Source organism: Hippopotamus amphibius, chromosome 7 (genome assembly GCF_030028045.1).
Source record: "Hippopotamus amphibius kiboko isolate mHipAmp2 chromosome 7, mHipAmp2.hap2, whole genome shotgun sequence".
Lineage (NCBI taxonomy): Eukaryota > Metazoa > Chordata > Mammalia > Artiodactyla > Hippopotamidae > Hippopotamus > Hippopotamus amphibius.
In genome coordinates, this window is record NC_080192.1 from 72,704,725 (window position 1) to 72,730,228 (window position 25,504).

The following is a 25,504-nucleotide window of genomic DNA, read 5'->3' on the forward strand; positions in this document are numbered from 1 at the left end:
GTTTCCTGCTCCACGAGTGCTCTTTTGTTCTGCTGAAGTTGTATGTCAGCGGCCCTCAGCTCCAGTATTTCAGATTCCTTGGAGAAGTGGGGCAGTAGGCTGGGGCAGGGGATGGGGGCCATCCTTCCACAGCATGCAGGCAAGCTGGCCTGTGCAGAGACCCGCCGGCCCTGGGGCACAGACGACTGTGGCTGGAGCTGATCTTGCTCTGTCTACTCCACGTGAGGACAGCGTTGGTCCAACCAGGGCCTGACTGCTTTGTGTTTTCCTTGGTGACTCCAGCACCAAGATGCCGTGGGCAGAAGTGCTTGGAGCCTCGCAGGGACTGGTAACCAGGGCGCGGTACTGTGCCGGATGGTCTCCGCGGGTTGGATGAATGGATCTCTACTGGGATGTCGCACAGACATGTGAACATGACCAAAGTGGAATTCTTATCAACAGCCCACACACAGGTTGTTTAAAACAAACCTACCAATTTACATTCCCACCAACAGAAAAAATAATGCAATAATGCCATTTGCAGCAACATGGATGGACCCAGAGATGATTGTACTAGGTGAAGTAGGTCAGAAAGAGAAAGACAAATACTACATGATATCACTTATCTGAAATAGAATACAAATCTGAAAAGTTAATGCAAATCAACTCACAGAACAGAAACAGACTCAGAGACATAGAAAACAAAATTATGGTCACCAAAGGGAAAATGGGAAGAAGAGGGATAAATTAGGAGTTTGGAATTAGCAGATACAAGCTACTATATACAAAATAGTTTTACAACAAGGATTTACAGTACAGCACAGGGAACTATACTCAGTATCTTGTAATAACCGATAATGGAAAAGAATCTGAAGCTGTACATCTGAAATTAACACAATATTATAAATCAACTATAGTGAAACAAAAACAACCACCACCACCAAAAACAAACCATCTGTCGCTGGGTCTTCACTGACTCTGTACATGTTACCACGCACCCTGTAACCCAAGCTGGAATCTAGGAGCCTTGCCTTCTCTTCCCGCTCACATCCCATGTACGATAAGTTCCAACAGTTCTGTCTCCAATTTTATTTTCAGTCTCCCCTGCCGTATCTCTCCCCTGGACCTGCTAACAGCCACCTAAGTGGTTTCCCAGCGTCCATCTGTTCTAGTTGCCTTCAATGCATCTCTACACAGCAGCAACTTGTCCATCCAATCAGCATACTCCTCTTCTTAGACCTGCTTATTGGGACTTCCCTGATGGTCCAGTGGCTAAGACTCCACTCTCTAAACGCAGGGGGTCCGGGTTCAATCCCTGGTCAGGGAACTAAGATCCCACATGCTGCAACAAAGACCTGGTGCAGCCAAACAGAAAACAAAAACTGCTTATTGTGCTCAGAACTAAAACCCCGCCAACCACACGGCCCCTACAGCTATAAGATGTGTCTCTCCACCTGGCCTGGCTCACTCTAGCTCACACATTGCTCCAGCAACAAGGTTCTGTAGTTTCTATTTTCGTTTTCTCGGACATTCCAAATTCTCCGCTTCCTTGGGGTCTTTGCACGTGTTACTCCCTCTTCCTGGAATGGCATCGTCCTCACACCACCCGCTCGTCACCATCATCACATGGCTGGATCCTGCTCATCCTTTCAGTCCCAGCATCATTGTCACCGCCTCGGAGAGGCCCTCAACTGCCCCTTGCCCCATGGGATTGATTCCTGGATCCCTTCAGAGCACCGACCACAAATGCCGACGTGTTGGCCTTTCTGTTTGGTGACCTGTGCTTCCTCTACCTTGGAGTGTGAGCCCCACGAGGTCGGGCAGTGTCTGTTCGATTCAGTGTTAAATCCCAAACATGATGCTTTGTGCATAGCTGGTACCCAGTGAAAACTGGTTGAACGAATGAAGGAAGGTTTTAAAAAAATAGAGGATGGGGATGACGGACAAAAACGATTCTTTTTTCCCAGCATGGCGTTAAGGGACGAGGGTATTCATTTCTCTCATGTTGTTTTCTAGTTACACATGTTGTTAAAGGGACACGGTCTGTGGCTATGACTTCCTCAATTCGGGAAGCTTCACATCTTAAAAACATGCTCTTCTGAGTAAGAAGGGAAAAAGGGAACTAATCCAGGAAGCTAAATGGCTGCTTTCCATCCTGGAGTTCCGGAGCCTACCTCTGCCCGCTGTGTTTTTTCATGGTGTAATTAAGTGTCATTTCCTTTCATGCCAAGTTGGGTTCATCACCTTCTTTCCAAGCAGTTGACTGGATATGGGGTGAGGGGCAGTTATTAAAGCACTGCCAGGGCTTCCCTGGTGGCGCAGTGGTTAAGAATCCGCCTGCCAATGCAGGAGACACGGGTTCGATCCCTGGTCCGGGAAGATCCCACATGCCTCGGAGCAACTAAGCCCATGTGCTGCAACTACTGAGCCTGTGCTCTATCTAGAACCCGAGAGCCACAACTATTGAGCCCACGTGCTACAACTACTGAAGCCCGCGCACCTAGAGCCTGCACTCTGCAACAAGAGAAGCCACTGCAATGAGAAGCCCGTGCACTAAAATGAAGAGGAGCCCCCACTCTCCGCAACTAGAGAAAGACTGTGGGCAGCAATGAAGACCCAACACAACCAACAAATAAATAAATATTTTTAAAAAAAAAAGCACTGCCAAATTTTTCAGTGACACTGACATTTTGGACCTTGAGATAAATTTCCTGTAAGTAAGAAGATGATTTCCCCGCTGTGGTCACATCCACAGTGACTACAAGACTCCTGCGAAGGCAAATGACGTGGATGAGCAGTAACTGCTGATAGGATTGTGGGGCCGCTCCAAGGTAAGGGGAGGGGAGCACCCGATTGTTGAACTATAGCCCGTGTCCTGCCCACACCGTCAATGCTGTCCCAACTGGTCACTAAACAGCAGGTAGAAGCACCACTTCTCCCTCTTGACAGGCTTCAGTGGACCCCTTTGGGGCTCTTGCTGGAGACAGCATCCATTAATCAAATAAATTCCTGCTGAGAATAGAAGTGTCAGCCAGGCACCGTCCACTCACTTGGAGAGGGGTCACATCCAACAGCTGGATGGGTATCTTGGTCACGACAGATGAGTGTTTTTGTTCCATCCCCACCCAAAGGTGAACTCCATGCCCAGTTTACACATAAACTGTAAGGTGAAAAATATTCCTCTAAGATCTCAGTTGGACAAGCTGCCACTTCGTTCCCTGAGCCAGAGCTTCTCAGGTTTTTATTTTTTTAATATTTTTTAAAATATTTATTTATTTATTTACTGGCTGCATCAGGTCTTAGTTGTAGCACTTGGGATCTTCTGTTGCAGCATGCACACTCTTTGTTGCGGCACATGGGCTTCTCTCTAGTTGTGGCGTGAGGGTTTTCTATTCTCTAGTTGTGGTATGCAGGCTCCAGGGCACATGGGCTCTGTAGTTTGCAGCATGCGGGTTCTTCTGTTGAGGCATGTGGGCTCAGTAGTTACGGGGTGCGGGCTTAGTTGCCCTGCGGCATGTGGGATCTTTGTTCCTTGACCAGGGATCAAACCCAAGTCCCCTGCATTGGAAGGAAGATTCTTTACCACTGGACCACCAGGGAAGTCCCTCAGGTTTTTAGAGAGTAACTGTGGCCCTCGTAAAAGTCCAGGTGAGTTGCAGCAAGCCGTCCTCGGGCACGGAGGTCAGGGAAGAAGGACCAATGGGCAGGGAGGAGGCTGGGGAAGAGGGGAGACCAAGACCACACATGGCGAATCTGGAATGAGCTGGGAAGTTTAAGGTGGAGAACGAGGAGCACCATGTTGGACAATGGGAAAGACCAGTAGACTTGGTGGCCATGCTTGGCCGTGGTCCTCCAGGGAAGGTGACCTCCACATCTCAGGAGAGGGGCTGCTCAGTGAGACTGGGTGCCTTGATCTTTGTCCGGGCTGGGATGGCCTTCCCAAAACGTCAGTGCAGGTGGAGGTGGGCATGCCCAGGGTGTCTCGCCCGGTCACACCCTGCTGTTGGCTTCCACCGGGCAGCCCTTCTGATTGGTTAGGGCCCAAAGGCATCAGTGCAACAAAATGTTCAGTATCCTTTCTGCTTCTGGCAGTGGGGAGAACCAGTAAAATGGTGTTTCTCAAAATTTAGTTAACGTCAGAATCACATGAAAAACGCAGCTTTCCCAAGTCTCATCCGTAAAGATCTCACCCAACTCGGTAGACCCGTGGCGACCTCAGAGCCTGCATTTTACAAGCTTTTTGGGTGACTCTGGAGCACCTGAAAGTTTGGGAATCACAGTACACAGGCCACAATGCAGTAGGACTCTGTTTTCCATGAAGGGGGCCCTGCTGTGGGGAGGGGAGGTGCTAAAACGTAATTAATGTGTGCAAGTTCAAGAGGGCAGCTGGCAGACGCCCAGGATTGTCTGGGAAGGCGTCCTAGTCAGGCCGTAAGATGATGCTGGGCTGCTTTGGGTCCCAGTTTTGTCAAGCAACAACGCATTCCTTTGTCCTGAGCCTCTGGTGTTTCCTACTTACCTGTCTAAACATGCATTTTTCAGCTGTCTTCTCTTAGGAACCCATGTTTTCATTTAAACCACATGATGCTTACTGTGAATGTGTATCAGCCCTGAGGGCCAAATATGGATAGTGCCTGAGCAAGAAAGAAAAACTTGCACTTTTGCCCACAGCACGGCCAGAGGGCATGGGCTGGTGCCGCCCTTGTGAAGAGCAGCATGGCAGTACTTGGTCCAAAGGAAGTGAGCACACAAATAACGGACCCCCACCGACTCCAGCCCCAGATACATGGCCCAGAGACAAAGAGGGGGGGTCAGAAGACCTTGTCAGCACTGTGTGAGGCGGTGGGGAGGAGACTGACATCTGGGTGTTCATAACAGGAACACCCACATGTGAGATGTGTGTGCACCTCACGGGAGATGGTGCGGCCATCAGAGGCACCCGGATGCTCAGAGAAAGAAACCAACTGGGGTCTGTAACTCAGTCTGTAAGTTAAAAACACAGACACCCAAAGCAGTGACAGTGAAATGCTGTTGTGGTCCCAGCTCTGCGGCCGTAGTTCAGCACACATAAGGTGCTTGTCCCGACGGAGATCTTTCAGGGTCAAGGGTAAATCTGGATACTGGCATTTCCACCAGTGTGTTTGCAGGTCGCGTGGCTTGATTTCCTGGCGGGTTCCCAGATAGGTCTGAGAGCCAGCACACGTCACCAACCTTTGAACCACGCTTCTTCCCAGGAGATGGGAAACGGAAGTCTGGTTCCATGAACGTGGGGCTGGTTGCCCTGTGCTTCTCATGTCAACCTACACTCGTCTTCAGAGATGGCCTGTTTTCTGATGTTCCTTTATGTTTTCCAGTTATTTATGCATTTGAAGTCCTCTCCAAGCTACTCCTCACAACGGGCTTGTTTATGTAATATTTGCATTTTCCCCTTCAATGCTTGGGCTAGAATCATGGACATTCCGACCCAGCAGACGTCCCACGAAAATGACTGGTATCCGTGATATTTTGACCATAGACTTTTGAAAAACCAACAAAGGACGCCTGCCAAGGATGATTTTCCTCTACATCAAGAAAGTACTGTTTTCAAGCTTAGCATCGGGAGAAACGAAGCCTTTTCATGCTCCCTCTTCTCCCAATGGTCTCTCCCGGAGCCGGTCTATACCAAGTCCCAAAGCAGTCACAAAAGAAACCTGAGAAATTGCCTCAACCCTACGGATCACCAAGAGCCTCGCCAACAAACCGCAACCCCGGAACAAAGCAGCCCAAACGGGGACTATTTCTCTGCGGTATCGCCTCTGGCCCCTCCCCCAACCCACAGAAGGCTTCTTGCCCCATCCCTGGGGTCAGAGTGAATCAGCTCAGCCTGTCCTCCAGCTGTGTGGCCTTGGGCAACTTTCTTCACCTCTCTGTGCCTCAGTTTCTCCATATGAAAAACAAGAAGACTAAATCGTAGGGAGGGTCTGGCGAGGGCTTATGTCGTTAGAGGCCTGCCCAGGCCAGGTGTGGAGCGGGTCGCCAGACAGGCTGGCCACTGTTCTGTGGGTGAGGGGTCAGGCAGAAAGTGTCCCACGGAATGACCCTTCCCATCCGGCAGGCCCCTGGGGAGGAGGGACTGTACCTCTACAGCGGGGCTGCTCCTCCGTCCAGGTGCCGTTGGGAAGACACAGCAGGCTGCTTGGCCCAACCAGCCGGAAGCCAGGGTTGCAGGTAAAATGGACTTCGTGATCCACTAAGTACTTGCTCCCAAACTTTCTGCCATCTGGAGGGGCGCTCAGAGCAGGGCAGGAAACTGTAAGGAAAAAAGGAAGGCCCACAGCCGTTTAGACATCACTCTTGATTACAAAGCTTCTCACCCTCAGTGTCCTGAGGTTGAGTGCCTGCTCCGGGCTGTGCACTGGGCTGCATGTTTTATTTTTATTTTTAATTTTTAAAAAAATGTTTGGCCGAGCCACACAGCTTGTGGGATCTTAGTTCCCCAACCAGGGACTGAACCCAGGCTCCCTGCCGTGGAAGCGCAGAGTCCTAACCGCTGGACCACCAGGAAAGTCCTTGGGCTGCACATTTTAAATACTACGTGTCATCGAATCCTCAAAGCACTCTTGGGCACGGGTAACGCATGCCCGTTTGGTGACAGATGAGTTGACTGAGGCTCAGAGACACCGAGTGTCATGTGCAAGGCCTGGCGGCCTGGGAGGGTGGGAGCTGGGACCCCCACAGGGCCCACCACTCACTCCGCTCTCTGAGAGCCCCAGCCGCCCCTGGGGTTTCCTTAGTTCTCCTGAACAGGCCAGGCTCAGCCCCACCTCCAGGTCTTGGCTTTTGCCCTTCTCTGCCTGGAATGTTCTTTCCCCAGAACTGCCCATTTCTGTCTGCTTCTCACTCTCCAGGTCTTGACCTGAACGCCCACTACCTCCCAGAGCATTCTCTAACCACCATGTTCTGCTAAAACCTCCCCTGTGAGGTCGCTTTGCTTTCTTCTAGCATTTGTAACTGTTGGCATTATCTTAGTGACATGTTTTCACATTTGTTGTCAGTTTCTCCCTCAGAATGCAGCTGCATAGGGCAGGGGCTTCGCCCGGCCTCCTGTCCCTGCTGTATCCCCGGCACCAGCCCAGTGCCCGGCACATAATGAGTGCCCAGTAGATAATTATTGACCCAATGAATGAATGAAAAATCGTTTATTGTGTTCTTACCATCTGCCAGGCACTATATTAGGATTTTGCGATATAGTGAACAAAGGAGACAAAACTCAGCTCTCAGAAAGCCCCCATCTAGCAGAGGAGACACTCTGTAAGCAAGGTCCACAAGCAAATGGCAGAGTGTGACAAGAGGGGACAAGCGTCATGTAGGAAATAAAGTAGGAAATAGTGCCGGGGAAGCCAGAAGAGGGGTGCAATTTGGGTATAGTGGTCAGGGAGGTCTCCTCGGGACAAAGAGTTGAAGAAGTCTGGGGAAGACAGAGGGGGTCAAATCGGTGCAAAGGCCCTGAGGTGGGTGGGTGCCTGGCAGATCTGAGGAATGTCCAGGAGACCACCACAGCTGCAGTGGAGTGGATGAGCTGGACAGTAGTTGGGGATGAAGCCAGGAAGGCAACGGGAGAGAAAGAGACAGAGAGAGAGAGAGGGAGCAAGAGAGCAGTGTCACACGACATTGAAAAGGAAAGAAAATGCCGTGTAACTTGCTCTCATGTGCAACAGGGCAGTTGGAGGGTTTGAAGCAAGGCAGGAAGTGACTGACCTACATGCAAACAGCATCACTCGGGCTGTGACTTGAGTGCAATGTCCAGCCTGAGAAAGGACCAAGAGGGAGGCAGAAACCAGGAGCAGAATGAAGGCGGCTCAGCCCAGGGTGGAAGCAGGGAGCCAGGAGAGATGGCTTGAATCCTGGCTGTGCGGTGAAGGCAGAAGCAACCAGGTTTCCTGAACGACCACCGTGGGCTGGAGAGAGAGGGGAGATGCTCCCTGTTTCTCCTCCACCTGTGGCCAAGGGTCACGCGTGGTCCAAGCTTGTCTAAAGGGAGAGTGCCCTGAGCTGGGACAGGTTGGGTTTGGATTTAGCTGAGGTGGTAATTCAGAGCCACTTCTAACATGGTTTAAAGTAGATTCCAAGTGTCATTTGTAAAAATACTTTCAGGGTTTCAGACAGGTGAAAACAAAGCTGTTGTTTCAGCTGTGTAGTTTGTAGTGCATCCCCTGCGACGGGAGCATTTGCCCACACTTCGCTCCAGGGGCAGCCGGCAGCCGCCACGGCTCTGCCTCAAATCCCAACAGTGTTCTGGGAGAAGAGCGGGAGCTGACCCACCCCCCGAGGCTATTCAGCGCCCTTTGGTTACTGGCGAACACTTGACCATGCTGCATCACCTTCCTTTAGTGAACCTCCAAGCGGGCACCCGTGGTAATGACCTTGTGAGCAGGAAGCCAAGGTGAACCCACATTCCAATGCTTGGGCATCCCCAGCTCGCTGCCTCACTCCCTGTAAACACACGACTTTATATTTCTCTCTGAAAAATCTACTACTGCATTATGCTGAAAAGGATTTTAAATGGTTTGGGGGAAACGAGTAGGGTCCCTTTGGGGAAGGGAAATCTTTAAAACCCTCCAAAAAGAAAACCTACTTGTTGGAGCAACTCATGGGTAAATGGTACAAGAATGGATGGAGTCATATCTCCACATGGCCCCCTAAACATCAGTAGATCTAATGAGTGGATACAGATTAATTAAAAATCAATTTGCAGGCTTTTCCCAAATGGGAGCTGAAGGTTTCTGTTGGGTGGAAAGTCGCGCCCCTTGGCTGCTTCATTTCACCAAGATCGCACCTTGGGAGTCTACAGGGCCACAGGGACACTGCCCTCACCTTCCCGAAGGAGGATAATGTATAAGAATGAGCTTAGCAAAAAAAAAAAAAAACGAATAAAGAATGAGCTCAGCAGTGAAGCAATCCTGGTGATTTGGGAACATGACTGGAATGAGGCTGCCGAGATAAGCCCTAACGGTCACAGATTGTGACGTTTCTAGGAAAGAAAGGCTGGGAAAACAAGAGGGAGATGCTTAGAACACAAACCAGAAAGAGGAAGGCCAAGAATACTCCAGGACTAGAAATTAGTCTTGCTGAATTCCAGAAATGCCCTTAAAAAAAAGAAAAGAAAAGAAAAGAAAAGAAAAAAAGATAATTTTTCTACTACCTGCAGTTTAATCTGGGGCAAGCTTCTGGCTCCCTGCTCCCCAACACCTGTGCAGTCCCCCTCCCCTGCAAGGTGGTCCTAACAGCTGCCCTGCCCCCATGTCCAACACCTGGGAGATACAGAACGCACGGCAGCAATTCTTTAAAAAGAGAATTGGCCACTTTAAAAAATCTTGCATGGTTCAGGGAAGAAAGACCTTGAACTTGGCGACAAGAGGATTAGTAATTTAACCATAGCTACCTTTCTGTATACACTTGCGGACAGGGACCTCTTACATGGGAAGGGCAGTTGTAGAAATTATCTCCTGCAGGTTCTTCTTGGAAACTCCCAGAAACCGCAGGAGCTCTGATCCCTTGAAAACAGAAAGGATCTGTGTGGTTGAACCTCTAGCAGAAAATAAAATCACCAGAGCTGGGACCCACTACCACTAACTCACTTCTCTTGGCCTCAGTTCCCCTACCTGCAGCAGCGAGGAAGTAACCTGCCTGCCTCTCGGAGCCTGGCTACAATGAGCCCCACTGAAGGCCGGGCCTCTGGGTGCCTTGGAAAGTGTGAGGAGTTTGGCGGGCAGGTCTAGTTCCGCACCCGGGGAGCCAAGGAAAACAGGAGTCGACTCAGGGCGGTGGAGACTCTGAATTTGCTACCACGGTCTCTGAAAAGGTAAGAAATCCAACCCAGGAAACTTCATCTCACACCACAGAGAAGGCCCTTGAGAAATGTGTCTTAAGTGAGTAAATGACATCAGATATTCCACAGGCTGACGACTCAGAACAAACAGGCAACTTCCCGCAACGCCCATCACCCTGAGAGAGACCAGAGGAAATCCAGCTGCTCATGCCCGGGTCTTGACAGTGTGGAAGCCATTACTGGGACAACCAGGAAAAGGCCCAGGGTCTGTCAGAGTCCTACCCCCGAGGGAAGGGGTCTGGGGGGCCCAGTGTAACCTCACCGGACAAAGGGGACTTGCCCTCCGCAGCCCCTCCATCCCACCCGCCTGGCACGAACGGGGGACTCGTGGAGGAGGACTAGTTTTCATGCCTGGAAGCCAATGCTGGTTAGTGGGCTGTACCCGGCGGGCCTGGACGCAGGATGTTGATGGTAGGGAGGCCGTGTGTGTACGGGAGGGTGTATGTGGGTCCTCTCTGTGCTTTCCATTCAGTTTTGCTGTGAACTTACAACTGCTCAAAAAAAATAGTCTATTAAATTAGAAAAATGGAACCAACTAGGGTCTGCCTGGGTGGGGGACAGGGACGGGAGAAAGCAGATCGTGCTCTAAAAGTGGTGCCTCTTGATCATTCTCTGGAGATACTATGCAGATGTGAGGGTTGCTGAGCCTGGAATGAAAAGGTCTAAGAGGAAACGGGTGACACTCAGATGATGGGGGGAGAGAGCTGGCAGATGCCTTCTTCACACACTCCTACCATCCAGCCCCAGACAGAAGGGGAGGCAGGGGAACGCCCGGGAATCAATCCACCGCGAGCCTCGGCCAGGCGTGGGAGATCGAGGCCCGGAGAGGACCCCGGGCCTTGGGGTGGTGACTTGGGGACCCACCTGGGGGCACGTCTGGGCCCGCTCTGCTCACAGAGCTCTGCAGCGCTGCCAGCCGGCTCTTCATGAGACGGACGCCCTCGGCAAAGCGTGTCTCCTGGCCCTTCAGCAGCTGCTGCAGCTGGCGGATGGCCGTGAGGAGCTGCTGTTTGTTGAGACAGTTCTGGGGAGAGAAAAAAATCACCACCACCACCACCACCAGTATGGGGGCTGGTTCAGTCCCACCCTCCCTCCCAGCTTCCAGAAGTCACCTGGACCCTGGGCCCAAATACCCTGGAGATTCACTGAGCACGATATAAAAGTGGCCCCACCAGGCATCCTGACATCTGTTGGGTTAGGTCACCAAAAGGCAGCCTCAAGTGCACATAATGGAGCCCCAGTTCACCCCTCAATGAAAACAAGACTCCCATTTTCAGAGTGCAGGGCAGAAGTGATGACTCTAAGGGATTGGGTGGTGGAACAGTTATCTGAATGCAGTGTGCCTCATATCAGCAGTCTTACCCCAAAGACCACCCCCACCCCGCCCAATTCTTCACTCTAAGTTAATGCTCTGAAATCTGGGCCTCAGGGCACCTTTTCTTTCTTTCTCCCTTGGGTTTGTTTTTTTCTCCCTCGGGTATTTTTAACAGCAGATGGGTGATAAAACAGGCAAACCAGGGATGCCCAATGGTTCCTATGCTTTCAAAAATGTAACAGGGACATGTAAGAAAAAACTCAATAGAGTTAAAGGAGCATTTGATAGAAGTCAAACACTGAGTTCTGACGATTCTGAAAAAGCTTGAAAAACAGAAAAAGGAGGTTTATTCTTATCATGGTAAAGACTAACTTAAAGCCACACCCAGCATCATGCTTTAGTGATACACATCTCAATCTGATCCTAATTGCCTTTAAGAGCCAGAATGTGAACAAGAGGAAAGGAGGGGTGAATGCAGCAGTGGGCAGCGAGAGGACTGTGGCCATGGCCCACGTGGGCGTTGTGTGTTACCTCAGCACAGCCTGGTCCAACCTGACTCATAAGACCTGCACGGAACAAAGGACAGTGGAATGATGGCTCTCTCTAGGGATAGGCTTATGGGTCACTTTATTTTATTTTTCATACTTCATTTTTTTCTACAATGATTATTAGCTTTATAACTAGAAAAAAATGTCTACAAGGTGGCAGGCGGCTGGCAGGCATGCGGCCTCTGCAGCCTGGGTGGCTTCCAGCTTCATCGCCAATGGAGCGCTGCCACCGCAGTGGAAACAGAACCACGGCCGCTCTCCCAGGGAGGCTGCCAGGGCCGCTTGCACCTTGGAGATTTCACCAAACAGATGACTCACTGGTCTGCTTCAATGGATGCTTTTGACACAGCTGAATCCCCAGTTGCCCCTGGAGCTCGTTAATCCATGGGGGCCCCTTGGCCTCCACCCTAACCAGGGCCTGACTGGGCCTAGCCCCAAACTCGATTGCGGGGAAGGGAAGTTTTGTTTGTTTTCCTTCTTCTTCCCCTGCTGTGGCCCTTCCCACACAGGTTCTGGGCACCCGGGCAGTGACCTCCTGCAGTCCCCTACCTGCCCAGCACGGCACAGCCATCTATCCAGACCTGGCTTCCCACACCCATCTCCCTTCCCTTTATTTATTTATTTATTTTTTAAAGATTTTTTTTTTTTTGATGTGGACCATTTTTAAAGTGTTTATGGAATTTGTTACAACATTGCTTCTGTTTTATGCTTTGGCTTTTTGGCCACGAGGAATGTGGGATCTTAGTTTCCCAACCAGGAATCGAACCCGCACCCCCTGCATTGGAAGGCGAAGTCTTCACCACTGGACTTCCAGGAAAGTCTCCTCCCTTCCCTTTAAAAAAAAAATAAAAGGGGTGACTTCCCTGGCAGTCCAGTGGTGAAGACTTCGCCTTCTAATGAAGCGGATGCGGTTCGATCTCTGGTTGGGGAGCTAGGATAAGTGCCCAAAAAACCAAAATATGAAACAGAAGCAATGTTGTAACAAATTCAATAAAGACTTAAAAAAAATGGCCCACATCAAAAAAAAATCTTAAAAAAAAAAATAAGGAGCTGCTTTCGGAGACAGCTTCATGGCTCATGTGTGATTCACATTAGTGAAGCTCCTCACAGTTTACAAAGCTGTTTGCTACTTTTTTGGGGGGCGGGAGGGCACGCGGCATGCAGGATCTTAGTTCCCTGACCAGGGATCCATCCAACCCGCACCCCCTGCAGTGGAAGCAAGGAGTCTAAACCACTGGACCACCAGGGGAGTCCCTGCAATGTGCTGCTTCTAAGAGGACAACTGGCTGGCAGCAGCCCTGTGAAGAAGACCTGGGATAGTCTCTATTTCACAGTCAAGATATAGAGGCTGAACGTCAAGTGACTTGTCCTGAACCATGTGGCTGATGAGCTGCAGAGCCAGGCTGGGGGCCCGCTGACTCCTGCCCCAGTGCCCCTGCCAAGTAGTCTGTGCCCCAGTGGCTGCCTTATGCCCGCAGGCATTTCACAAATGCCCCTGTGTGGTGAATGGTCTTATTGATTAAACTGCACTAGGGATTGATAACTCTGCGGCCTAAGCAAAATATCCCACAGGAGTGGGTTTCTAGCTCCGGTGCAGATTTCAGGCGGGGGAGCAGGGCAGTGGGGCCAGGACGTGGGGAGGGGGCGGGGGAGACAAGCTCACACACTGAGCCAGGCCAGCAGCTGCCGCCAGGGCATGACAGCTGGGGGAGGGCTGTCCCGGGGGCAGGGAAGGGCTACGTTTTGAAGTAGGGGACAGGAGATCAATGCCAAGGCCTTTGCTGGGAACCTGGCGCTGGGGATGAGAAGAAGGGCATCATGAGTGAATGGAAAGGGACCTCTGGGCAGTCAGGTGAGTCAAACTCAGTGCTACCAGGTCTGGGCACACTGCCCTCTGCTTGTGGTGTCATCGGCCCTGAGCCATCCTGCTCCTCCCCCACCCCCCCGCCATGGACGGCAGGCACCGGCGGCTTATCCTCAGGGTGCTCATTACAGATGAGGTGTGCCCATCTCTCCAGTTACAGCGGAAAAAGCTTCCAGATCAAGCACACTAAGGCCACATCCAGGCGGGGAGGGGCGGGGAGGGGTGGTGGGCAGACGCGCTGAGGAGAAGTCAGGAAACCCTCTCCATCCTTGCCTCTGACCTCACTGAGGTGATGCTAACAGAACAAAGGGTTAGAAGGTCCTTGTGAGCCCAGAAAGAAACCCACACATATATGGTCAATTAATTTATGACCAAGGAGCCAAGAATATACAATGGACAAAAGGACAGTCTCTTCAATAAGTGGTACAGGGGAAAACTGGACGGTAACATGTAAAAGAATGAAACTAGACCTCTCTCTTACATCCTACACAAAATCCACTCAAATTAGATGAAAGACTTGAACATAAGACCTGAAACCATAAAACTCTTAGAAGAAAACACAGGTGGTAAGCTCTTTGACTTGAGTCTTGGCAATGATTTTTTGGATTTGACACCAAAAGCAAGGTAACAAAAGCAAACATAAACAAGTGAAGCTAAATCAAACTGAAAAGCTTCTATACAGCAAAGGAAACCATCAGCAAAATGAGAAGGGAACCCACAGAATGGGAAAAAATATTTGCAAGTCATCTGCAAAATATCTGAAAAGGAGTTAATAACCAAAATATACAAAGAACTCATACAACTCAATGGCAAAAAATAAGAAACAAACAAACAAACAAAAACCTGATTTAAAAATGGCCAGAGAGGGGCTTCCCTGGTGGCACAGTGGTTAAGAATCCGCCTGCCAATGCAGGGGACACGGGTTCGATCCCTGGCCAGGAGGATCCCACATGCCGCAGAGCAACTAAGCCCATGTGCCACAACTACTGAGCCTGTGCTCTAGAGCCCAAGAGCTACAACTATTGAGGCTACATACCACAACTACTGAAGTCTGCCCACCTAGAGCCCCTGCTCTGCAACAGGAGAAGCCATCGCAATGAGAAGCCCACACACCGCAATGAAGAGTAGTCCCGGCTCTCCTCAACTAGAGAAAGCCCTCATGCAGCAATGAAGACCCAACGCAGCCAATTAATTAATTAATTAAGTAACTTAAAAAAATGTCCAGAGGATCTGAATAGACATTTTTCCAAAGAAAACATTCCAAAGACGGCCAGCAGGTACATACATGAAAAGATGCTCAGCATCACTAATCATCAGAGAAGTTCAAATCAAAACAACAATAGGTATCACGTCACACCTGTTAGAATGGCTATTATAGAAAAGACAAGAAATAACAAGTGTTGGTGAAGATGTAGAGAAAAGGGAACCCTCATGAACTGTTGGTGGGAATGGAAATTGGTGCAGATACTATGAATAACAGATTGGAGTTTACTCAAAAAATTAAAAATAGAACTACCATATGATCTAGCAATTCCAAAGGAAACAAAATCATACCTTGAAAAGATATATGGGACTTCTTGGGTGGCGCAGTGGGTAAGAATCCGCCTGCCAATGCAGGGGACATGCGTTCAAGCCCTGCCCCAGGAAGATACCACATGCCACGGAGCAACTAAGCCCGTGTGCCACAACTATTGAGCCTGTGCTCTAGAGCCCGTGAGTCACAGCTATTGAGCTCATGTGCCGCAACTACTGAAGCCCATGCGCCTAGAGCCCGTGCTCTGCAACAAGAAAGGCCACCTCAATGAGAAGTCCACGCACCACAACGAAGAGTAGCCCCCCCTCACCGCAACTAGAGAAAGCCCGTGCGCAGCAATGAAGACCCAACACAGCCAATAAATAAATAAATAAATAAATAAATAAATTTATTTTTTTAAAAAATGTACCCTCATGCCCATTGCAGCATTATTTTCAATAGCTAAGATATGGAAACCACCTAAATGTCCACTGATGGATGAATGGAAAAAGAAAATGTGGGAAAAGTGAGAAAAAAGAATTAAATCCTGCCATTTGTGACAACATGGATGGACCCTGAGGACAAGATGCTAGGTGAAATAAGTCAGGCAGAGAAAGATGAGTGCTGTATGATCTCACTTACATATGGAATCTAAAAAGTACTGAACTCATAAATACAGAGAACGGATTGGTGGTTGCCCGAGGCAGGTGGTGGCGGGTTAGGGAAGTCGGTGACGGGGGTCGAAAGGTCCAAACTTTCGGTTATAGGATAAAGTTCCGGGTATGTAACATACAGCATGGCGACTATAGTTAACGATAACGTATTGCATATGTAAAAGTTACTAAGGGAGTAGATTTTAAAAGTCCACATCACGAGAAAAAAATTGTGACTATGTGAGGTGATGGATGTTACCTAGACTTACTGTAGTGATCATTTCACAATATATACGTACATCAAACCACTACGTTGTATCCCTTGGACTAATACAATGCTATTACACATTTATATTGTATTATACAATCATATCTCAATAAAACTGGGGGGGAGGGAAATAAAGTTTGCCAGGGAAAAAAAAAGGAAAATCCTTGTCTTCTTGGCAAGACAGCATGGCAGGGGCAGAGCCAGGGTGCCAGGGCAGTGGAAAGAATTACTGCCTTTCCACATGTGGTTTGATGTGTCTGTGCAGCAGCTGCGACGAACAGGGCAGCCCCTTGATCCCAAAGTGCTAGAAATGGAGCCCACAGGAGCCACGCTCAGAATCCAGCACCTGCAGTGGAGCTCAGCACAAGCTCAACTGAGTTTATCTGCAGAGACGGGTGACAGGCTAGAAACCTTTGTACCAGGTCAACTGCTCAAGAGGTCTGTACCTTGGGGAGGTTAGGGGGCATTATGGGGACAAATCAGGTCATGGGAGGGGGACAGAGAACCTAAGTGTTTCCCCTTTTCAAACTGAGAAAGCATTATCATTTTACTTGATCATAAAAATAAAGCATACTTCCTGCAAAACCATTCAAAATGCAGAAAAACACATCAGAACAAAGGACAGGTCCCATGATCAAAGACAACCACTGTTAACTTTGCGTGTGGTTTTGATGTTTGGATTAGATACACATGCACACGTGCACAAGCATCACCTTGCAGGTGCTGGACAACAGGACACAGGTCCTGCATCAGCTCTTTACTCTCAACTCTGGGTTGTGGCATCATTTCCACATCAATGAGCAGATCAAAAGTTGGATCCTGAACCCTCCTGCACTGCTGGCGGGAATGTAAATTGATACAGCCCCTATGGAGTTCCTTAAAAAACTAAAAATAGAACTGCCATATGACCCAGGAATCCCACTACTGGGTATACACCCTGAGAAAACCATAATCCAAAAAGATACATGTACCACAATGTTCACTGCAGCACTATTCCCAATAGCCAGGACATGGAAGCAACCTAAATGCCCATCAACAGATGAATGGAGAAAGAAGATGTGGCATATATATACAATGAAATATTACTCAGCCATAAAAAAGGAATGAGATTGAGTTATTTGTAGTGAGGTGGATGGACCTAGAGTCTGTCATACAGAGCGAAGTAAGCCAGAAAGAGAAAAACAAATACCGTATGCTAACACATATATATGGAATCTAATAAAACGGGATTGATGAACCTAGTGGTAGGGCAAGAATAAGGATGTAGATGTAGAGAATGGACTTGAGGACATGGGGCGGGGGGTGGGGGCTGGGAGGGGGAAGCTGGGATGAAGTGAGAGAGTAGCATTAACATATATACACTACGAAATGTAAAATAGATAGCTAGTGGGAAGCTGCTGCGTAGCACGGAGAGGTCAGCTCGATGCTTTGTGACAACCTAGAGGGGTGGGATAAGGAGGGTGGGAGGGAGGCTCCAGAGGGAGGGGATATGGGGATATATGTATACATATAGCTGATTCCCTTTGTGGTACAGTGGAAACTGGCACAACATTGTAAAGCAATTATACTCCAATAAAGATCTGAAGAAAAAAAAAAAAAGAAAAGCCTGACCCTGAGCCTCAACTTCACTTCTGATCCTCTGTTCTTTTCAGTCCGAGGAGGGGGTCTCCTTGCCCTGCTCCGTTTGTCTGCCCACTTCCCCTCCCACACCCACCACCATCTGCTCTGGGCCAAGAGAAGCCACACACGGGAACGGATCATTTCCTTCTTTGCAAACGTAGTTTATTAACGAGGTCAGCCCCAGGGGGCTTTGAGGGGCTGTGAGGGCTCAGAGGCTGGGGGACAGGAAACAGGCTGGACCCTCAGGTGTCACCCACCTGCATTTCAACCTGGCCCTGCCACAGTGAAATCTTGCTTCCCATCTCAGGGTCCCAGCCTTCAACTGTAAAAAGCAACCTCCCACCTGGGCAGAAAGGCTCAGCAAGGCTGTGACTGGGCAAAGGTCAAATCCAGACGGGACTGGGGGTATGTGGGGGTGGGCGGGAGGAAGGCTTGGCCAGATGAGGGCTCCACACCAGGGAAGGAAGGCGTGTCTCAGAAGAGGCTGCTGTGTCAGGGCCCCCACTTGCCCAGGTCTCTTCCAGGATTCTCATTTTTAATATTTTTCTCAAAGAGAGCCCCTCAGATGTCTAAGTTTGCATCCTTTCAATACCTGGCTCCACACCGGACTTATGCCACTGACAATAAATAATGAAAATGAGTTTCCATATGTTTGAGTGAAAAAAGTATTTGAATGAAACCAAGAAAAGACATGCCATGAAACGCTTCCATCCTTGAGTAAGGAAACATCAAGATTTACCATTTCTGGGATCAAACTCTGCTTCAGAGGGCTGGGTGCTTCACTGCACTCAACATCAAGGGCATCGTTTGCAGAGAAGACCGGAAGCAGAGAGAGACGTAGCAACAGCAGTCACCCCAGCCAGCTCTTCCTGAGCGGGGGTGGAGGTGGAGAGATGGTTCTAGAACACACTGGCCAGTGCCAAGAGCCTGGGGCAGGGGCGGGGGGAGACTGGGTCTAAGGCTTCTGGAGCAAGGAGGCCACAGAACTATGCTCCATCTGCCCCACTCCACCTGCAGGGAGTCTTGCCCCTCTTCTCTCCAACCCATCCTCTCACAGTATTCACTCTGGCGGATCTGGTGGGGACTCTTCAGAGTTTACCACACCCCTCTTCCTCTGGGACTAACCAGCTCCCAAGACCCCACCTGCTGGCCCAGGGACGGACACAAAGATCATGTGTATTCCCCCAGTTCCCCCCATCCCCCTGTCCGAACGCGGTAGGTGGACCCTCCCACCCTGTCCAGGCCTCCTTGTGATCGCGGCTCAGCTTACAAACGAAGTTCTCAAGGCACCGAAAGGCCCAGGTGTGTGGGAGCCCATGGAGGGGGCGGTCCTCGAGGCTCCGTGCTCACGTGACCTGGCTCGATGGTCATCCTCACAGCAACGGTCTTGGCACAGTGACTATTGCTGAGAGCCACCTCAGTGACAGTTGAGACCCAGACCCCTCCAGGTGGCCACAGATGACCCCTTGGACCTTGGAGGGGCCATGTCATGCTGGTTGCTTCTAAGCCACAGCGATGCATCACGTCCGCATGTTGTTAATGGGAACACAGATGTTTTGATGCCTTTAGATCTATGAAAGGACGGAGCACACTTGCCAAGTGTGTGCCTGCTAGCCAAGGCTTGAGGCCCTCTGCATCTGAGTCATGGAGAACTCACACATGTTTTTTTCTCTAAAGGTTTTTGGTTTTTTGGTTTTCATTTTAGACCAAATCAGAAACGGGTTATAACTCCCTCAACTTCCCTCAACCCAGTGACCTGGACCCAGCAGCCACATGGAAGGGGAAAGAAAAGACACTTCTGGAGGAAGTGAGGGAATTTTGCTTGGGAAGTTGCCCAAGGCTCTGGTCTTAGGGTTCTCCAGAGAACCAGAACCAAGAAGAACCAATTGTATATGTACGCATCCTGGAGAGAGAGAGAGAGAGAAGGAGAGAGAATTATTTGAAGGAACTGGCTCATGCAACACGGGGGCTTGCAGGGAAAAGTTGGTGCTATAGCTCCAAAGGCCGTCTGACGGTGGAGCACCCTCCTTCTCCGGGGACCTATCTTTGGGATGAAGCCCACCCACATTATGGAAGGCAGCCTGCTTTACTCAAAGTCTACCATTTGATGCTAATCACGTCAAAAAATACCTTCACAGGGACTTCCCTGACAATCCAGGGGTTAAGACTCCGCGCTTCCACCGGGGGTGGGGGGGGGGGGCGCGGGTTCCTTCCCTGGTCAGGGGACTAAGATCCCGGCTGCCGCGCAGGGCGGCCAGAAAATACCCCCTAAACCAAAAACCAAAAAACCTTCACAGCAACATGGAGATTGGTGTTTCACCAAATAGCTAGCTGACAGGGTCTAGCCACGTGGACACATAAAATTAGCCATCACAGCCCACCAGCCAGAGCCTCCCTTTGGGTGCTCAGGGCATTTGGGGCTCTTACGAGGCTGGCTGTTCATAAGTCTATTATTTTCACCCCAACCCACTTGTCTATTTTTTGAAACAGCCACAGGAGCGATGACAACAGTGGGAGCCGAGAGCCAACACTGCCCCCACGCGTCACACAAGCTACCTCCCTTAGATGCTCCCGGCAGCTCCGGGACGTGGACACCATTATGACACCCACTTACTGGCGAGCAAGCCAAGCTGTCACATGGTCATGGTGACACACCCAGGACTGACACCCCAGCAGGCCTCCTCCGACCCTGATGTGACACTTCAGACAGGGGTCCACAAGGAACCCCCCGGAGCCCTCCTCTGCCCACCTCCCGACGCCTCTCCTTTTCTAGCACCCGTTTGATGGCCACCTCTCCCCTGGCCCCTTTACATGCCTCAGGGCAGAGAACAAGTTATAGACAACTTGGAATCCTCATCACTGAAGACGGGACTGGAGCGCACACGAGATGCTCATTTGAACGAACCAACAAACAGATGACTGAGGAGTGAAGGAAGATGCAAGTATGAGCCCATGGCAGTCTTCCTCATCTTACTCCCCAAACCCACTGTATTCTTTCATCTGCCCGCTGCCCAGCCAAGCTTCCAGTGGCCTCATTCACCTGCAGACTTGGTTGTGCCTTTAACTGCATTGCTTTACCTCCAGCAAATATCTCCCCTAAAGCCCAGTCCAGTGGGGAGCTCCGTACAGACACACAGACACACACACACACACACACACACACACAATACACATATATACACATACCACACACACACACAATACACATATATGCACACCACACACACACAGGATACACATATATACACACACCACACACATGATACACACCACACACACACACACACACACAAAACCAGTCACAATCCCCTTTGGAGCGCACCTGGTTCTAGGCCTTCCCCTCATCTCTCTCCACAACTCGAGGACCTCCTAGCTGCAGAAATGGGGCATGTTTCGTTTTGCTTAATTCCTTGTGGGATTTAACCCAACATGAGTAGAGGAGGAGAGAGCAAATTGAGAAAATAAAGAGGAAAAAAGGAGGAAAAAGAAACTTAATACACTGCATCTTCTCCTCACTCACTCATTTTCTGTTTTTGATTTTTCTTCTTTTTAATGTTATATTTGTTATTGCGGCATAATTGACATACAACATTCTGTTAGTTTCACATGTACAACAGAACGATCCCATAATTCATTCATTCGTTATTCCACAAACATTCACCAGGTGCCCTACTTCATGCCAGGCGCTGACACAGGAAACGGAGCCATCATCATCTCATTCAGTCCTTGCAGCCCCCCTACGCAGGCATGGTTATCCCCATTTCACAGCTAGAGAAACTGAGGCTCAGCGCATCCAGTTGGTCAGTGGTGGAGCTAACTTACTAGCCATGTTGTGTCCAGTCCACCCACTGGGAAAGTACATTTTGCCTCTATCTTCAGCCCGAGGGAACTGGGACGAGGGGCTCAGAGTAGTCCCCAGTTTGCCAGCGGACCCTCTCAATTCCTCCCCATGTCGCCGACAAAGTAGATTCCTTCCTTGTTGCTGCTCTAACAAAGCAACATAAACTTGGCAGCTTAAAACAATACACATTTATTATCTTACAATCCAGTAGGTCTTACTGGGCTAAAATAAGGGTAAGATTCTCAGGTTTCAGGGTTAAGAACATAGATATCTTTGGGGAAGGGGGCATTATTCTGCTTACAGAGCCAGATGTGATGAAGCCTGCCACCTCCAACTCTGCCCAGATTGGGCATCTTCTGTGTTCCAATATTTAGACCTCCTTTGTGTTTCTTCACACACCTCAGCAAGCTTACTTCTACCTCAGGGCCTTTGCACTGGCTGTTTCTGCTGCCCAGATTCTGCCCTTGGTCCTTGAAAGCCAGGCTCCTGTCTTTCCACTTTCACTTAGAAGCCCCCTTCTCAGGGAGCCCTTACCTGCCTACTGAGGGTAGAGCAGCCTCCTGGCCACCCTCCAGTGCAACACCCCATTTCCATTGTCTGCTTCCGGATACTTTCAGGTTTGCCTTGTTTTTCTCTGCCTGCTTGGTGAGCCACGTGACAACAGGGTCTGTGTCCACCTCGTTGTTCTCTCCCCTAACACGTACTGAGCTCTTAGCATGGACCTGTTGTTTGAATGTCACTCATTTTCTCCTCCCCACAACCCCATGAGACAGGCATCCCAGAAGAGAAGACTGACTCACAAGAGGCAGAAACTTGCCCCAGCTGGGAAGAGGGAGCCAGAACACAAACCAGGCGCTCTTGTGACACCGCCTCGGGCCCTGCTGTCTCCCCAGAACCACAACATTACCTGGCGGGATAGGCTCGCAGGACATAGTTGTTGAATGAGCACATCACCTTACTAGTTAGATTCCTTCCGGGAAGGTAAAATCTTTAATGACGCAAACAGAGAAGGAGCTCCAAGGTGATACCGACAAGTTTGTATGTTTTTCACACCACAGAGTAAATGACTGATGGTGTCTGATGCTTCTCTGGGATCAGCTTTTCTCTTTGTATTTTTTTGCCTACAGACTCCCATGCCTTAGAGCTCTGTGGCACTTTCTCTTTTTTCAAATCAGCCAACTGATTCGGCTCCCTGGGCCGTGCACCCAGTTACCGATCACACTCTGCCCCCAGCCACTCCTGCAGAGATGGGAAACCCAGCCCGGGTGAGCAGAGGGAAGAGCTTCTCCTGAGCTGGCAGTGGACCTCCCTCCCCGCCACTTCTGTTGAGGGTCTAGAGGCAGCCTAATCCACAGCATAAAGAGAAATGTCTGAGTCCGGGGCCAACCAGATGACAACAGCGAGGTCAGGGGGCAGCTTAGGGTCTTCTGAGTCCCTGGAGTGGCCGCCCACACCCCCAGCCCTCCAGTCTTTGAGGTGGATAATTGTCATGTCTCAGTCTTACTTGGAATCCCAGTCCTGGGATGAGTTCCTTGGGCCTTGCTTTCCATCTAAGCTGCTTCCCTCCAGAGAGTCTGGTACCCAGATTGCCAGAGGGACCCACACTTTCCTACCTACAGGGAAAATAAATTATTACTTCCCTACAACAGATGTAGGTTTACCTAATGAAATAGGTAGGTTTGGGTCCCATCAGATTATAGGTGCCTATTTTTTCTTAAATGAACATGTCTGTGATGTCCTTCTTTTAGGTTCCAAGCAGTTCCAGAGAACCAGGGAAGAGTCAGGTGGAGGGTTTGAAAGGACACAGAAAGTTCCACCCACCCAATGGGGAGTCTGCCCCCATTGTCCCTAGAGACCCAGGGCTGCACAATCCTTGGGAAAGTTGGTAGAAGCATGGCAGCCCCAACACTGTCCCTATTGATCAGGTGCACTGTCAGGCCTCTGGCAACCGTCAGGGGATGGACACTCCTCTTGGGGCAGCTGGCTGGGAGGCAGGTTGATGTGGGCATGTGGAGGGAGGGCCAGCGCCCAAACGGTGGGGTGAGCTGCTCCACAAGCATCTGGCTTGGTTTGCCTGGAATCAAGTGCGGTGTCAAACAGGGTCCTCCAAGGGGAGCAGGCCTGGGAGGGCATCGGTTCCTGCCTGAAACACTGCAGGCCAACCTGAGAACCCAGTGCGCTGCCTCCTTCCCCAGCTGGCCACATCTGGTCCACACCCTCTGCACTCACCGCACAATGCCCCCGGGGCCAGAAACTGCCCTAACAGAGCAAAGGGATCTCCATTCTTCTCTGTAATCAAGGCCATCCTTGACAAGACTTGGAGAGTCCCACTCCTGAAGGTGCCAGCAAAATGTGGAGGCTGCTGGAGAAAGCGGAAGATGCCAGGACAGCCTCCTGGTCACCCATCCTCACCCTGACCCCACTCATTCGTCTCAACACTGTGCCTGCGGGGAGTAAATCCCTGCATCACTACTGATGAAGGTTTGCAGAATGGCAATCTCTTCCTCCCCACACCCACACCATCTGCAAGGAGGCTTTGCTGGTCTTCTCATCCAAAGGGAGGTCTGTTCTCCCATCTCCGGATATGGGCTGGTCTTGTGACTTGCTTTGGCCAACAGAATGCACTGGAAGCGATATACCAGTTCCAAGCCTGGCTCTGGATTAACCACACTGTCTAGTTTCTGTATCTGATGTTTTGACATCTGGGGTCATGCTGACTTGGCACTGACTGCCCCTCTGGGGGGGGGGGGGCCAGCAAATTCCTAGAGGCAGCAGACAACACAACACCCTCCCTGCCCACGCCCAGCACACCTTTGGTAGCAAACCAACCAAACCAGGGCCCATCCCCCTGCTTATCTGGCTCTGACACTTGTGAGACACTAACATTCCCCCCGCAGCCCCCCACCCCCACCCCCCACCAATAGCCCTAGGTCCTGCATCAGACAACGAGGCTCTATACTGCCATCCTGCTAAAATTATTGCAACTAACCAGTCCTAACCCGGTTAGTCCCCTTACCCTGTCTCACCCATTTCTTCCCTCAAAACCACCAATAAAGGCTTTCCCGAAGTTTCCCTCCCTCTCTCTGCCTGCTGTTCTCTCTGTGGCCCAATTTGGCATGATCCCTCCCCACCCCCCCCAAAAAAAACCCTGTAAGTAACACACTGTCTTTTCCGGCAGTGTCTCCATATCTGTTGACCTCATTACACTTGGAGGAAACCAAAATTCCAGCTTTACTGCAGAACAGCATCTCAAGAAGTCTTGTGCATTCTGCTAGTCTTGGCCCTCAACCACTTTCTACCACGTGAAAAGCCCAGGCCAGCCGGCTGGAGGATGAGAGGCTGCATGGAGCAGAGCCACCCTGGACCAGCCAGCCCTAGCTAACCTGGCAGCTGCCCACAGACCAAGAGGAGCCCAGACCTGAAGAGCCGAGCCCAGAGCCAATGATCAGAACAGTCCAGCTGAGCCCGGCTCAATCTGCCATCCTGATCCGCCAACTCCAGATTCAGAGCAGCTCTTTCAAAACCAAATGCAGGGTCCTTGTCTGTTTTGTTCCCGGCCTGGGCCATGGCAGGCACCAAACATTTGTTTTATGAAATGCCCCATTTCCTGCACTTCCTTGGTAGTCCAGTGGGTAAGACTCCTTGTCCCCCATGGGGGGGCCCGGGCTTGATCCCTGGTCAGGGAACTAGATCCCACAAGCATGCTACAACTAAGAATTCACATGCCGCAGCTAAAAGTCTGCATGCTGCAACTAAAACCTGGAGCAGCCAAAATAAATAAATAAATATTAAAAAAAAAAAAAAGAAATGCCCCATTTTCAATATGGACGATTCACATGTCCTGGTAGCTTTCACTCACCCCCATGTATTCTTAAAATACAGGGGCTGGTGTATAAAACCCTGCTGCAGGGTAGCAAATACTCCTGGTGCTGCTAGCACGGCAGATAGCTCTAATCAAGTATGGTATCCTTTGGTGCTGAGTTCTGAAGTGAACAGCAATGCATCTCAACCAGGACTCCAGGCAGTCCCTGCCAA

The 25,504-nt window shown here is 50.2% G+C and overlaps 1 protein-coding gene across 2 annotated transcripts in view; it reads right to left on the minus strand.

Moving 5' to 3' along the window:
* FBLN7 (fibulin 7) overlaps positions 1-25,504 on the minus strand; it is a 43,716-nt gene that overhangs the window by 11,051 nt on the left and 7,161 nt on the right. For both annotated transcript variants that reach the window (XM_057741275.1, XM_057741274.1), the window contains 2 exons: positions 10,712-10,871; positions 6,098-6,268 (listed from right to left, as the gene is read on the minus strand). In XM_057741275.1, the coding sequence (XP_057597258.1) occupies positions 6,098-6,268; positions 10,712-10,871 (331 nt within the window). The remainder of the gene's footprint in view (positions 1-6,097; positions 6,269-10,711; positions 10,872-25,504) is intronic.